The 14,300-nt window shown below is 45.1% G+C and overlaps 1 protein-coding gene across 1 annotated transcript in view; it reads left to right on the top strand.

Annotated features, from left to right (window-relative positions):
• Positions 1-11,652, top strand: part of pgm2l1 (phosphoglucomutase 2-like 1) — a 167,211-nt gene extending 155,559 nt beyond the window's left edge. The window contains exons 13-14 of the mRNA XM_072262471.1: positions 6,343-6,476; positions 7,849-11,652. Coding sequence (XP_072118572.1) covers positions 6,343-6,476; positions 7,849-7,948 — 234 coding nt within the window. The 3' untranslated portion in view covers positions 7,949-11,652. The remainder of the gene's footprint in view (positions 1-6,342; positions 6,477-7,848) is intronic.
• The last annotated feature ends 2,648 nt before the right edge of the window (positions 11,653-14,300 follow it).

Raw genomic sequence — 14,300 nt, 5'->3', positions numbered from 1 at the left:
AGTTGCGGTTCGTCGTGGCTATGGTTCCTGCCGAACTCCCTAGAGGGAGAGCACTCAGGAACCCATAGCCCACAGAAGAGCCCAGAGTAACGGGACTCCTCCAGTCAGCACAGAATTCTTTACTCACGGCTCGAGCTGTCAGTCGCCGTTGAACATGGGCAGCCTGGGGGCAGGGAGCAGAAAGTGGTCCAATCGCTCCTACTGCAAAGAGGTTAGGCTGAGTGGTGGTAGCTGTAGTATAAGTGCCATTAAACAATAACACATATCCTCCCTTGGCCCTGTAGCAAGTCTTTTTGTAACTCACTATTTTATCACACCACGAGTGCTTCTGTAGATATGGGGAGGAATATTCAAAAGTCTCTGAACCTGCCAACACATGAGTCCCATTGCAATATCCACACACATACTGAGTTCCCTTAGAGAGGGGCACGCACAGTTCGTGGATACATTCGCAAGAGAATATTCCCTGGTCTATCCTACATTGGCGGTCCGGACAAGTGTTCTTCAGGCTAGGTATCTCCCGGGCTACCCTGGCAAGGACGCGGCCCTCCCCTTCTCCCGAAAAACAGAAGGGATAATTCCCAATACCCTTACCTGCAGTCTCATCCCCCACTCTCCAAAGACACTTTCCCCTGACCCCCCTTTTAAACTTTCCCCTTATCCCCTTACATCCTGCCCTGATCTATCCTCCACTATTAAGTTATTTTCTGCCCAATTTAGCCCTGATGGGTTAGCAACAAACAATGCTTCTATAGATTGTACCAAAGTTTAACATGCAGTACAGTTACCATGCAGACGCATGTGAGCTTTATAAAATAAATTGTCCTTCAGGCTCAATGCCACGGGGGCAATCATAATAGCGAAAAGTCCAATAACAGTCTTTAGTCCACCTGCGGAGCCCATCGTTTGCAATTACTCAGGTGGATCCAGCGGTTGTGCCCTTGAACCTTAACGGCCGTTGGTGTTTGCAGGAGTACAGTATCTGGAATGGCCCTTTCCACCAGGGTCCAAGCTTGGGATGCTCCCAATCCTGGATCAGTACCAAATCTCCAATTTTCAACTCTGGCCACTCCTTTTCCTGGCCTCCAGGTTCCTTAAGGGTATTCTGCACCTGGGAGTGAAGAAACTTAAGAGAGGATGTTAGTTGGCGAAAGTACTTCTGCAATTCGTCCCCCATGACATTTAGATCAATTTGGGTGGGAGGCTGCATGTCAGTGTCCCATGGGGTCTTTCCAGGGCGCCCATAAACAATTTCAGCTACAGATACCCCTGTAGTGGAGTGTGGGGTAATTCTCATATGGTGTAAAGCCAGCGGAAGGACCTTCAGCCAACTCAGTCCGGTTTTGGACATTAACTTAGACAGCTTGTTTTTCAGGGTGCAGTTGGCCCGTTCCACTGTTCCTGCAGCCTTTGGGTGGTAAGCGCAATGAAACTGCGGTTCGATGCGCAGCACCTCACATAGTTCTTTATTTATATTTCCTGCAAAGTGGGGGCCATTATCCGAACCTATTTGTCTGGGCACTCCGAATCTTGGTATAATCTCTGTAAGTAACAACCTTACCACCATAGAAGCTTTATTATTGGTGGTCAGAAAGGCTTCAATCCATTTACTGAACACATCCACAATCACTAAACAATACTTATAACATTGTATGCGTGGTAGTTCGATAAAATCAAGCTGAATACATTCAAAAGGACCATTTGGCAAGGGGGTTTTCCCTGGGGCACACTTTACTCCCTTTCCCACGTTTGTTTTTTGGCAAATCAAACAGGCTGCTGCAGCAGCTTCCTCCAGCCTGGGGTGCCACCATGTACGGAGCAAAATATTACTCATTCCCCCCTTGCCAAGGTGGGTGTCCGTATACAAGCAATCGAGCAACATAGGCAGCAATGCATTAGAAATACAAACTTGGCCAACTGGAGTATGCCATCGGTGTGAATGCGTACATCCGTGTGTCTTCCAAAGTTGTTTTTCTGAATCAGGGGCGTCCCCCTGGGGCTTTTGAACTGCAGCCCTGTCTGGAGTGCCCGGCGCTCGTGGTGTTTTAGTCAGGGTGAAGGCCAATCGTTCTGCAGTTAAGAGTATAGCGGTTGCCTCCTGCGCAGCCTGCTTGGCAGCCAAATCAGCTCTACCATTTCCTTTAGTCACTGCAGATTCGTCTTTTAGATGAGCTGAACATTTAATAATGGCTAATTTTTCGGGAAGGAGGTTCCTTACACACATGGCATTGTGGATGGGGGTCCTGGAGGAGGTGAGGAAATGGTTCCGTAGCAGGCAGTCATGAGGAGGCTCAAGTCAACCCAACAGGTGCCGTCTCTAAAAATGTAGCGGGATTGATGGTATCACCGTATGCAAAGGTGAGGAGTGGGTTATTAAGTAATGTTATTTCATAACGGCTCAGTCTGGCCTGAGTCAGATGTTGGGTTTGGTGGGTGGGGAGCAGTGCTAATACACTGTAACTGGCTGTTGGAAGCAGCCATAACTAGGGAGTAAATGGCCGGAAGCATCTGCAAACAGGGAGTAATCCCTGCGCTATGGGATCTAACTTAGTGGAATAATAGGCAACAGGCCTGCGTCTGCCCCCATGAATCTGAGTGAGCACTGCAGTGGTGCAGCCATCTAAAACATTCACAAAAAGCTGGAACGGACGGTTGTAGAGTGGGCGGCCGAGAGCAGGCGCTCTCGAGAGGGATTTCTTCAATTCCTCAAAGGCTTCTCTCTGTTGCTCAGTTAGCTCTAGGGGCCCCTTAAGTGCACTGGAAGCCAGAGAGCTCAAATGTTTTGTATACAGAGCAACATTGGGAATCCACTGTCTGCAAAGGTTTACCAGCCCAAGGAAAGCACGCATGGCTTTCGGCGTAGATGGCAGGGGGCGTCGCAAGGATTGGGGTTACCCTTTCTGGGGTGAGCTGCCTTTCGGTTGCAGTCAAAAGGATTCCCAGAAATCTCACTTGTCATTGGGCTCTCTTTACTTTTCGGGGCGGGATCATGTATCCCCATGAATGCAGAGCATTCAGAAGCGTATTGGTGTCCTGCACGTTTGAGGTTTCTGACGGACTTGCCATTAGGAGGTCATCTACGTACAGTATTACCGTCAAGCCCCCGGGAAATTGTAAATCGCTAAGCTGCCTATGTAATATCTGTGAGAATATGGTGGGGGAGTGCACAAACCCTTGGGGTAAGCTAGTCCAAGTGTACTGCTGGTCTTGAAAGGTAAATGCAAAAAGGTACTGTGACTCAGGAGCAAGGGGTATTGCAAAACAAAACGCATGCTGCAGATCTACTATAGTAAAAACTTGGGAGTCCGGTGGAATGTTGCTTAAAATCGTAGGGACCACCGGATGCATAGGCTGCACAATTTCATGCTTTACTGCGGTTGGCTTGGAATCCCTGCATGACTCCAGAAATGCTCACCTGCCCTTTTCATGTCCTGCTTATTCCCATCGGGCCAGTCCATATCCGTTCCAATAGCCTTGGACACATCCTCGGGGAGGCACTGCAATATCATCGAAATAAACTGGGGCGAAGTATTGCCGGCATTATAGGCCGCATCTCCAGTGTAGGTTGCATAAAGGGAGCAGAGCGTTCCCAAAAATCGCAACCGTCTTCTCACGCCTTTGGGCGGCACTCAAGGACCTTACCGATGTCTACGGGACGCTGTAAAGCTTTCCTTAGAGCCTTTTTTATCTTATCCACCTGTTCTGCGAGTGGGATTGCGGTGGAAAAGGACTCCCAATTGGCATGATGCCCTATAGCTTCTTTCCATTTCTGCTGTTCACTGGTTGTAAGGGCCATGCAGCACAAGCTAAAAAGATCCTGGGGAGTCGCCTGAAACATTTGGGTTGTACCAACCATATAATCGATAAATCCCTCGGAATCATTTTTCCTGTTCGGGGCCTGATTCATGATCGTACACATTTCTTGGGGCTTCCAAGGAGTATAAACCTGCATAGTAGCCGCCTGGTTCGGCTGTCCTACCCTAGGGTTGGGAACGGCCCTGTTGGGAAATTGCCCCGGGATCCCTCTCCCTCTGTGTCTCGGGTATTCAGAATCATCATTTTCAATACCAGAGTCATAGTTGTCCCTGGTTCGGGACGGGGACGGTGTATTCGGAAGTGCCTGGGGTTGGACAGCAGTAACGTTATATGGGGGTGGCGGCGCCGTGGGTTGGAATGCAGGCAATGGGAATGTGCCATACCTCCTCCTCCTCAGTCTCATTTCCATTAAAGAGCATGGGCAGTCCAGACAGGTCAAGAGCTACCTCAGTTTTACTTTTGCCGGCTTCATCATCATCCTTCCGCCTATCCTTAGCCCACCTATCTCTTTTTTCCGTATCCTGTTTTTCCTTATTCTTATCGTTATCCTCACACAGTCCTTTTAATATCTCCCACGGTTTCGAATTTCCTTCATTGTCACATACACTAATCCCTCTGCGACGTGCGTTATGCTCTCAGCTACTTTGTTTATTTAATTCCTTGGCCATTTTTCTCCAATTGGACATTAAAACCTTCAATTTTTGTCTGGTATTATGCTTCCAGATTGCTTCTTCTGCCTTTGGACATTTATCTAAATCCCATGTCCCACCCAGAGGCCAAATTTCACTCTCCAATTTCTTATTTAGGCATGCCGATAACCTTCGGTAATCATTCTCTCTCTCTGGGTCATCCTTACACAGTTTAAACAATGGCGTGTTATTTACAGGCTTATGCAATGTTTGCCCCATGCTCCCTAATCGGGTGGGTCAGCCGCCTCCTTTTCTCACTCCCACTTCATGGTCCTGACCTTCGCGTGGGGGATTTCCCCTCTTAACAACCAGTCTAAGGCAGGGTGCTGAGACAGGCAAATTGTCACAAATGTACCCCAAAACATATTTACAGCATCCGGTTAGATTGTAGGGGAGAGCCACTTCCCCTGTGTTTGGCCAAACGTCTGCTCTGCCCTGTGCTGGTCAATTTACTGCGCTACACGCCCTGCCCCCCCCTACACCAATGGAAAGGTCACCAGCTCCAAATGTAATAGGTTACTGCCACTAACCCGCTGACCAATTTGCTGTAACGCACTCAAAGAAAAATGTAATAGATCACTACCAATGATCTGATGCCCAATTTGTTTAGCACCGGCAGGCTTTAATACTCACAATAATTCATCGGGGACTTCAGCCCCTTACCTTACCTTATACCTCGTCAGGGACTTCTAACCCCCTTTTTAACCTGTAGTACTCGGGCAATCCTCAACTCAGGTTTCGAAAGGAGTCCATCAGAGGATTACCCGCCAGACAAGGGGATTGTCAAGGTGGGCAATTAATGAGTGAGGTCAAGGTAAATCTTACCTTGTGGGCCCACCTGTCTCAGGTCACCGCCACCGATTTGACCTCTGACACCGTCTAACGGAGATTCCTCGTTTTTGGACTCCTGGCTGGCTCGCCAAGTTGTCATACTCGATCGGACCCAATGCAATAGCAATTGTAGCACAAATACACTGACACACGTAATTCTTTTCAAACCTCTATTCTCTACTCATAGCATGCTATGGGGGAAGTTACAGACTGATCTCCCAAAAGAGCCAGTACAGACACTGCCCCCGAATTACACAATTCTCCACAATTTATAACATTGATCAGGTAGCAGGAATCTAATGATTACAAGTTTAGACAATGTTAGAATCATTTCAATCACATGCTAAGATACAATTAGATGTAAGATAATCATTGGTCAGTTAGTTATAATTATTTTTAGCCAAAGCTAGCCCATCAGTTTCCTATTCGGACTCCTTTCCCTTTTCTCAAGAACATGCTAGCCGTTACCTCATCCCTCCCATATTTAGCTATACCTTGAGCTGCTTCTGCAAGATCGGAAAGTTCCTTATTTGAGCCTTTGCCTATCTTTAGAGAACAATGACTAGTATGTCACCAGTTGCTGGGTAAAGCTCCTTTTTGACTGTCCAAAACAATAAGCTAAGGCGCTTACAAGGTGATTGGTTATAAGTTAATCATTGTCCTCTGTTTTTCCCCCTATTTACCTATCCCTTCATTCCATCACCACAACCAACGGTCTCACCTTAAGGACTCTTTATCTTGCTGTTTCATGCTTGTTATTTATTGCTATTTATCTATATTTACATTTGCACAGTTTGTTCACTGATCCTGTGTACAGTTACTGTTCTGTAGATTTGTTAAGTATGCCCACAGAAAAAGAATCTCAGGGTTGTATGTGGTGACATGTATGTACTCTGATAATAAATTTTACTTTGAACTTTTAACAGCAGTTCATGTTGTAAGGTGACACTGCATGTGTGCTGTGTTCTGCCACACTTGTCTTATAAGCTGTTATTTTCCCTGACAGGTGCTGCCAGTCAGTAAAAACAGCCAGATGATTACCTTCACCTTCCTGAATGGTTGTGTGGCCACACTCCGGGTCAGTGGCACAGAGCCCAAAATCAAATATTACGCTGAGATCTGTACAATCCCAGGACACAGGTCAGTAACTGACTCCTGCTATCTAAAATACGGTGAATTGACGTATCCCTACCTGAGGAAGGACATAATTGGAACAAAGGGAGTGTAGCAAACAGTCACTTGATTGGCTCCTAGGAGAAGAGGTTCTGCAGATCAACACACAAAAGTACTGGAGAAACTCAGCAGACCAGGCAGCACTATGAAAGAGTAAGCAGTTGAACCCTTCATTGCTTCTCAAAAGGAACTGAGGGGAGTCAGAATAAGAAGGTGGGGGAGAGAGGAGAGGAAGAAGCCAGTATAAGCAGGTGGGGAGGGGAGAAGTACAAGGTGACAGGTGAGACCAGGTGAGGTGGGAAGGTGGGTGTGTGGGGGAGGGAAATGGAATTGTGAAACTGAGAGGTGGTAGGTGGAAATATTAAAAAGCTGAAGAAGGAGGAATTGGATAGGCTCCTTCCCTTTCTCCCTTGGTCCACTCTTCTCTTCGATCTGATTCCTTCTTCAGCTCTTTACCTCTTCCACCTATCACTTTAGTTCATTACTCCTCCCCCACCACCTTATTCTGGCTTCTTCCCACTTCCTTCCCAGTCCGGAATAAGGGTCTCGGCCTGAAACATTGACTGTATATTCCTCTCTGTTGGTGCAGCCTGACCTGCTGAGTTCCTTCAGCATTTTGTGTGTGTTTCCCTGGATTTCCATTATCTGCAGAATCTCTTGTGTCTACAAATAGAATACAGTTGAGTGACACTTGCAGATGTTTTAGCCATAAGACATCGGAGCAAAATTAGGCCATTCAGCACATTAAGTCTGCTCCACCATTTCACCATGTTTGATTTATTATCCCTCTGAACCCCATCCCCCTGCCTTCTCCTCTTAACATCTTACACCCTGACTAATCAAGAACCTATCAACCTCCACTTTAGATATACCCAATGTCTTGGCCTCCCCAGCCGTCCTTGGCAAGGAGTTCCACAGATCCAACCCTTGTCTGGATAAAGAAATTTCTCCTCATCTCTATTATAAATGGATGTCTCTCCATTCGGAAACTGTGCCCTCTGGTCCTAGACTCCCCTACTATGGGAAACATCCTCTGCATGTTCACTCTATCTAGGCCTTTCAGTATTCGATAAGTTTCAATGAGATTTCTTCCCCCCACCCCCTATTCTTCTAAACTCCAGTGAGCACAGGTCCAGAGTTCCTCATATGTTAATCCTTCCATTGCCCGAATTGTTCTCTTGATCCTCCTCTAGACCCTCTCCAATGTCAGCACATCCTCTCCTAGATAAGGGGGCCCAAAACTGCTCACAATACTCCACGTGCAGTCTGACCGTGCTCCTGGGCCTTTTCCCCAGCTGCTTGCTTGACTTTAAAAGAAATGCACTTTCTCTCTCTGCAGTGACACAGACCACCTGGAAGAAGAGCTCAACGAACTGATTGATGCATTAGTCAGAAACTTCCTCGAGCCAGAGAAGAATGGGCTGATCGCACGCATCTAAAATGTGTCCATCACAGTGAGAGTGTGACTGGTGTTGGACTGATAAAGAGAATGAGCGTGGGAAATGCCACCAGACCTATTTGCAACAGAAGGAATGATGTTGAAGGTGTTCCCTGCTTGACAGCTCTATGGCATATTACCGGACTTGCAGTGTTTTCAGAAAATAAGCCCGCTTTGATCCAGAGACGATGTCTAGCCCATTTTGTAGCAAGTCCTCGTTGTTCTCTGGTCTCGTCTACTTGGTGTTGTGTGTTCATTTTCTGTATGCAGTTGAATTTGTCCACAACAAATAATAGCAAATAGAATCCAGTCCCCACTGATACCCAGAGCACAGCCTCTTACCATCATCGTTAAAAGGTATGGAGACTCAGTCAGCAAGTGTCAGGGGTGTGCCCAGTGCTCAACCATTACCTGAGTGTGCTGTATAGATGTGCAGACGATCCAGCTGTCACTGATCAAAGTCACACAATGCTACTTTTCAATGTATTTATACACAGGGAGGATTTTTAAAAAACCTGTTTTGTATCTCCCAGGAGATACACAAGAGAGTCTTCAGATGCCGAGAGATTTTTAACAACACACACAAGATGCTGGAGGAGCACAGCATCTTTGGAGGGGAATAAACAGCAGATGTTTCAGGATAAGACCCTTCATGAATACTGCCTGATTTGCAGAGTTCTTCCAGCATTTTTGTGTGGGTTTTGTATCCCTTTCTGCTTAAAATTTCACTGCTCCTTTTTATGAATTTGCACAAGCAATTCATCCCTTAATCTAAAAGCGACAGGCACATTTGTTTAAGATGTTTTTACTACCCTATTTGCCAGTTCTAGTGGGGTTTTTTTGCAGAACGTAATAGGGACAGTAGCTAATTCAGCAGCCCTTCCTTCTGGGAGGTCACTGGCCTGCCGGTGAATCTGCAAAGTAAAGCAGAACATTTCTTCATCTGGGCTGGTGTAAACCATCTTCAGTGCAAGGTGCAAAATGCACAAAATGCTGGAGGAACTCAGCGGGTCAGGCAGCATCTGTAGAGAGGAATAAAAAGTCAATACTTTGAGACCTTTCATCGGGACTAGTTTAGACCCAAAACGTCAACTGTTTATTCCTCTCCGTAGATGCTGCCTGACCTGCTGAGTTCCCTCAGCATTTTGTGTGTGTTGCTCTGGATTTCCAGTATCTGCAGAATTTATTGTGTTCATTCAGTGCAGGGTAAGTGCTACTGGTGATGCAGCAGGTTTATGACCCTTGTCCCAGTCGGAATGGCTTATGCACAGCAGACAGTCTCTCCCCTGGACATAGACTTCCTTACACATTGGTGTTGGATCAGGAGAAGCCTCCCAGCCAAGCTTCATGTATTACAATTATTGGGTATGGCCTGGAATATATTAAAATACTTTATTGCATGAACTGTAGTATTGAGAGAGGGAGCCATTGCTTGAGGACGGCTGTTTTCTATAGCTGCCCCTTGCTATGAGATGGCATATGTCTGTCCTTCCGAGTGGACATATTGTGCCCAGGTTATCGTTAACCGTTCTGTATCTGTGTTGGGACTGCATGTATCTGTATCTGTGTGATAGACTATAGAACACAGAACAGTACAGTACAGACCTTCAGCATACAACCTTTTAACCTTCTCCAAGATCAATCTAACCCTTCCCTCCCACATAGCCTTCCATTTTTCTATCATCCATGTGCCTTTTGAATGTCCATAATATATCTGCCTCTACCACCATCCTTGGCAGGGTGTTCCACACACCCACCACTCTGTGTGTAAAACAAAATCCACCTCTTGACATCCCCACCTTAACTTACCTTCAATCACCTGAAAATTCTGCCATCTCATATGAGCAATATGATAATGTGGGGTGGGGCGTACATTGCAGTGTTACCGCAGACAGGAGTAGCTGCTACAGAGAGTGTAGAGTACCAGGGAAATACTGACTCTTTGTTGTAATCATACCTGTCTCTCTTTGATATCTTGGGCTGAAGCGATTTGCCAAAGGCTTGAGAGGACTTATTTATTTAATTTAATTCATTGCGTGTGCATTTGGTTAAACTAGAAGTCTTATTTTACACTTAAGAGTTTTTATTTTAGTATTTGCAAAATGGAGCTTTGATTTTTTAAATCTTTAATTTTATTTATTGATATTCCGAGAGCAGAGCCTATGTACCTGAGCTATGTAGCCCAGTTATTGTAGCTGTGGTTGCTGGTCTGTGCTATGCTGTGTGAGCTGACTGCAGGCAGAATAGCTATCGCAGTTTGTTTCTTCCCAGGTGCTGACTGACTTGTGAGCATTTCCACCACTTTTCATTTATATTGCAGCATCCACTATTTTTTTTTATTTCCACAGTTGCTTTTCAGCTCCAGGTTAAGAAAGGAAATGTCATCTTGTATTCTTCTTCTTCAACCCATCACCCCTACTAGGATTGTAGACCACTAGCAGCAGCTTGCTGGAGTCCTCTGGCCTGGGCCGATAGAAGGTTGATTGATCCTATGGCTTCTGCTTTCACCACACAACTTCAAATGTCTTCTGGGCAAGATCCTTCATCTCCCAGGGATGAGGCCTTTGCACCTTCTGTAGCTACAGGTTTTTATGGGATGGAGTTGCCAGCCCCCATGCCCAATCCTCCTCCTTTCGCAGCTGGCCTTTGGACCATCCATGACAGAGTATCACCTTGCATGTCCCAAAGTAATTTCTAATTGAAACTGGACGATTGTATTTGCACAGGCGTTGGCCATGCAGCACCCTGCAGTTGCAAAGCTGCTGATGTTGGTTGTCTCTTCTCAGCCAGGGGCATGGTACAGTGGAAATGGCCTTGCAAAGGAGATGGTGTCACAGGGACACTGGCTGGAGGGCATGGAGATAATTGGGGAGCTCCTACAAACAGCTGGCAGTCAAGTAAAGCTCTTAAACATCACAATATGTAGAATGCTGGTCAGAGTCGTCATATGGAAAGGAGCTCCCCCTAGAGCTCCAGTGGTAAAGCCAAAACAAAACTGCTCTCAAACTCCACAATGTTCCAAAACAGACAAATTTCCTTAAAAAGGCCTTATTGGGGAGCTTGCTATTATCTTCGAACCTGTCCGTCACATCAGGTAACATGACAGAATTCTCTTTTTTAAAATTGGCACCTTGGCAGCAACACTTTCCTGAAATACGTCCACCCACACTAAGAGGCCCAGTTCCCCGGTGATTACAAACCTCTGTTATGCCTCTTGATACTGGGGTTCTCAGAAATGTGGCCCAAGGCCTTGTTGGTCTTCCAGCAGTGTCGTCTGCAGGAGATGCTTCCTTACTGGAGCAACTTATCAGCTGTTGGAAGAACTTAAGTTCAGGTAGTGTCTGTGAAGGCTAATGAGCAGTCAACAGATGAAAGCTCGAGGCTGTTCATCTAGATCACATGAAAGGTCTTCACCCAAAATATCAGCTGCTCATTTCCCTTCACAGATACTGCCTGACCTGCTGAGTTCCTCCTGCATCTTGTTTTTCTTTTTGCGTATGACCCTATATCCAATCACTTGAATTAAGGTAATTTTAAAATTGGCTTAGTCTGGCCTCCTAGTGCTAAGGTCCTTCCCAATTCTCCACCTCTCCAATCTCTTGCAAGAGTCTCACGTAACATCCATATTTCTATCACTCACTATACCTTTTCTAAAACAGGGTGCTGCATGGCCAACGCCTGTGCAAATACAATCGTCCAGTTTCAATTAGAAATTACTTTGGGACATGCAAGGTGATACTCTGTCATGGATGGTCCAAAGGCCAGCTGCGAAAGGAGGAGGATTGTTGGACTTGAGTTACCCACTCCATTTTAAACCACAAGGGTCTGTAATCACTGGCTAACTTTTACCTTTCAAATCTGCAGCCACTGTAAACAAATTCCAAATATCACCTGCCATGAAAGCAGAGTTCTTTGTGTGTGGGGTTTGAGCAAAATTGGCTGTTTGGTTTCCATCCGTTGGAGAAGAGTGTGGAAGCCAGCTCTGTTCTGCCTTCATAGCTGGGCAGTGTGAAAGGCTTTGACTTGCCGATAGAGATTGAAGGAGGTGTTCCCTTACAACCAATGCCATGACTGGTACACTATACCAGTCTCCCAAGATAGACTCTGGCTGTATTGAGATAACTGTATGGACTCAGGTCATGAGTGACCGTATCCTGTCTTGTTGCTGTAGAAGTAACTGTGCTGGTGATGCAGTTCGAAAATGCTTTCTGTGCACTTCCCTGTTTTGTCTGACGGGATTATTTTTGAGCTTTCTGTAATGATATATTTACCTAATTGACTTTGCGTTTGCATATTTCCCTTTTCCCTTTACTTGCAGTCACCTCCATTGTTTCTCCACTGCCAATAGTTCAAGAGCTGTTCAGGAACTTGGAGTTGAATTCAACAATCTCCCTGTTTTAAAGTTCCAAGTTTATTGTTATCTGACTGTACACACATACAACCAAACAAAACAATGTTCCTCCAGACCACAGTGCACCCACAAAACATACATCACACACAGAACAAAAATATTGCCATATATGTTAATAAAACTCAATGTATGAAGTGTGTAGCACAGGAAACTACAATAAACATTGACAGCTAATTTTACAAATTAATCATACAAATGTCATTAACAGCTACACTTGTATAGACCCTGAAATATGAAAAGAGGTTGTGTCTGTTGTGAACGAAACCCACCGCTCTTGAAGTTCATGTTTACACATATGTATACAACTAAACAAAATATCAATCCTGTTGGGCCAAGGTGCAAAACGCAGTTACGTATGGTCGCACACAGCACAGATAGTTACAATAATTATAATTTACAATATAACTTGGAATGATATTTTGTTAACTTATTTATGGTCATAATTTGGTTTATGTGCTGCGTGTGGTATATTTTGTGGGTGCACCATGGTTTGGAGGAACATTGAAATTTTTAAGTGCGTGCTTTAGTTTTCTGTGCACTCAGACCAACAACTGACCAGTTCCACGAATTCTCTGCTTTCACTTTCAGAATCTGGAATTGCTGCACAATCTCATCCTTTACCCCTTCATCTTCACTCTCCAATCCCACGGTTTTGTTCTTGTTACTGTTTCCTGTAAATATTGGCAGCCACTCCTCCTCTTCCTTAGCCCATCATCCCTACTGGGATGTAGACCACAAACAGCAGCTCACCAGAGTCCTCTGTCCTGGGCCGGTCTTTCAAATGTAGGTGTAGCACATCCATACACCATCCAGGCAAAAACCCTTCCTCTCCCAGGGCTGAGATCTCCGGAGCTTCTGTTGGCATCTCTGTAGCTTTTACGGGATGAAATTGCAAGCCTGATGCCCAAGCTTCCTTTTTTTGCAGCCCTCCATGGCAGAGTTGATTATAATTCTCTGGGTCTATAGTTTGACTAGGTAGCTCAGTATGGTTGTCCATAGCAGATCTGAGTTAGTAGCCTTTCCCAAGAGCTGTGGTGAAGTTATTCACTAGAACAAGGAATTAGGCTGCCAGCTGATAAGGAAAAAGGCATTTGGGCATGGGGCTATCAACCCAACCATGGCAGTTTTTAAACATTCAGTCGATTAAAAATAATCTCTACCCTTTTGAAGTGGTTCTTTTAATCCCAAAGAAGGTTGGAGACAGTTAATAGACCCACACGTGTTCAGTGATGTGTTTATTTATGAATAAAGTCTATAAAAGCATACAAAGTATGTCTGATTCTTGCTGTGTGTACATCATCCTTTTTTCACTGTTTATTCTGTGTGGAATGTAGGTAACCCAGGTGCTGGTGAAGATCTGGAACGAGCTGCCGGTTTTCAGAGGTAGAGGCAGCTACAATAAACAATTTCAACAAGGGTTTGGAAAATTATTCCAAATATCCAAAACACAAGAGATTCTGCAAATGCTTGGAATCTTGAGCAACACACACAAAATGCTGGAAGATTCAGCAGGTCAGGCAGCATCGATGGAGGGGAATAAACAATCGATGTTTCCGACCCAGACCCTTCATCGGCACAGTATCGAGATACTGCTCGATCCAACGACAGTTTTAAAAATTGCTTTTACAGGGCTTCTGTACAGGTATTTGGAAAGGAAAGGTGTTGAGGGATATGGGTATGGGTATAATTCAAGCAATGGAATTCGCTGTTATCACCAGTGTGGCATAGACAAGTCAGAATCAGGTTTATTATCACCGGCATGTGACGTGAAATTTGTTACATTTAGCAGCAGTTCAATGCAATACATAATCTAGCAGAAAAAAAACAAATAATAATAAACAAATCAATTACATATATTGAATAGATTTTTAAAACGTGCAAAAACAGAAATACAGTATATTAAGAAAAAAGTCAGGTAGTGTCCAAAGTTCAATGTCCATTT

This window comes from Mobula birostris, chromosome 7 (genome assembly GCF_030028105.1).
Source record: "Mobula birostris isolate sMobBir1 chromosome 7, sMobBir1.hap1, whole genome shotgun sequence".
Classification (NCBI taxonomy): domain Eukaryota; kingdom Metazoa; phylum Chordata; class Chondrichthyes; order Myliobatiformes; family Myliobatidae; genus Mobula; species Mobula birostris.
Note: the sequence above shows the minus strand (reverse complement) of the source record. Positions and strands in the feature narration are given on the sequence as shown.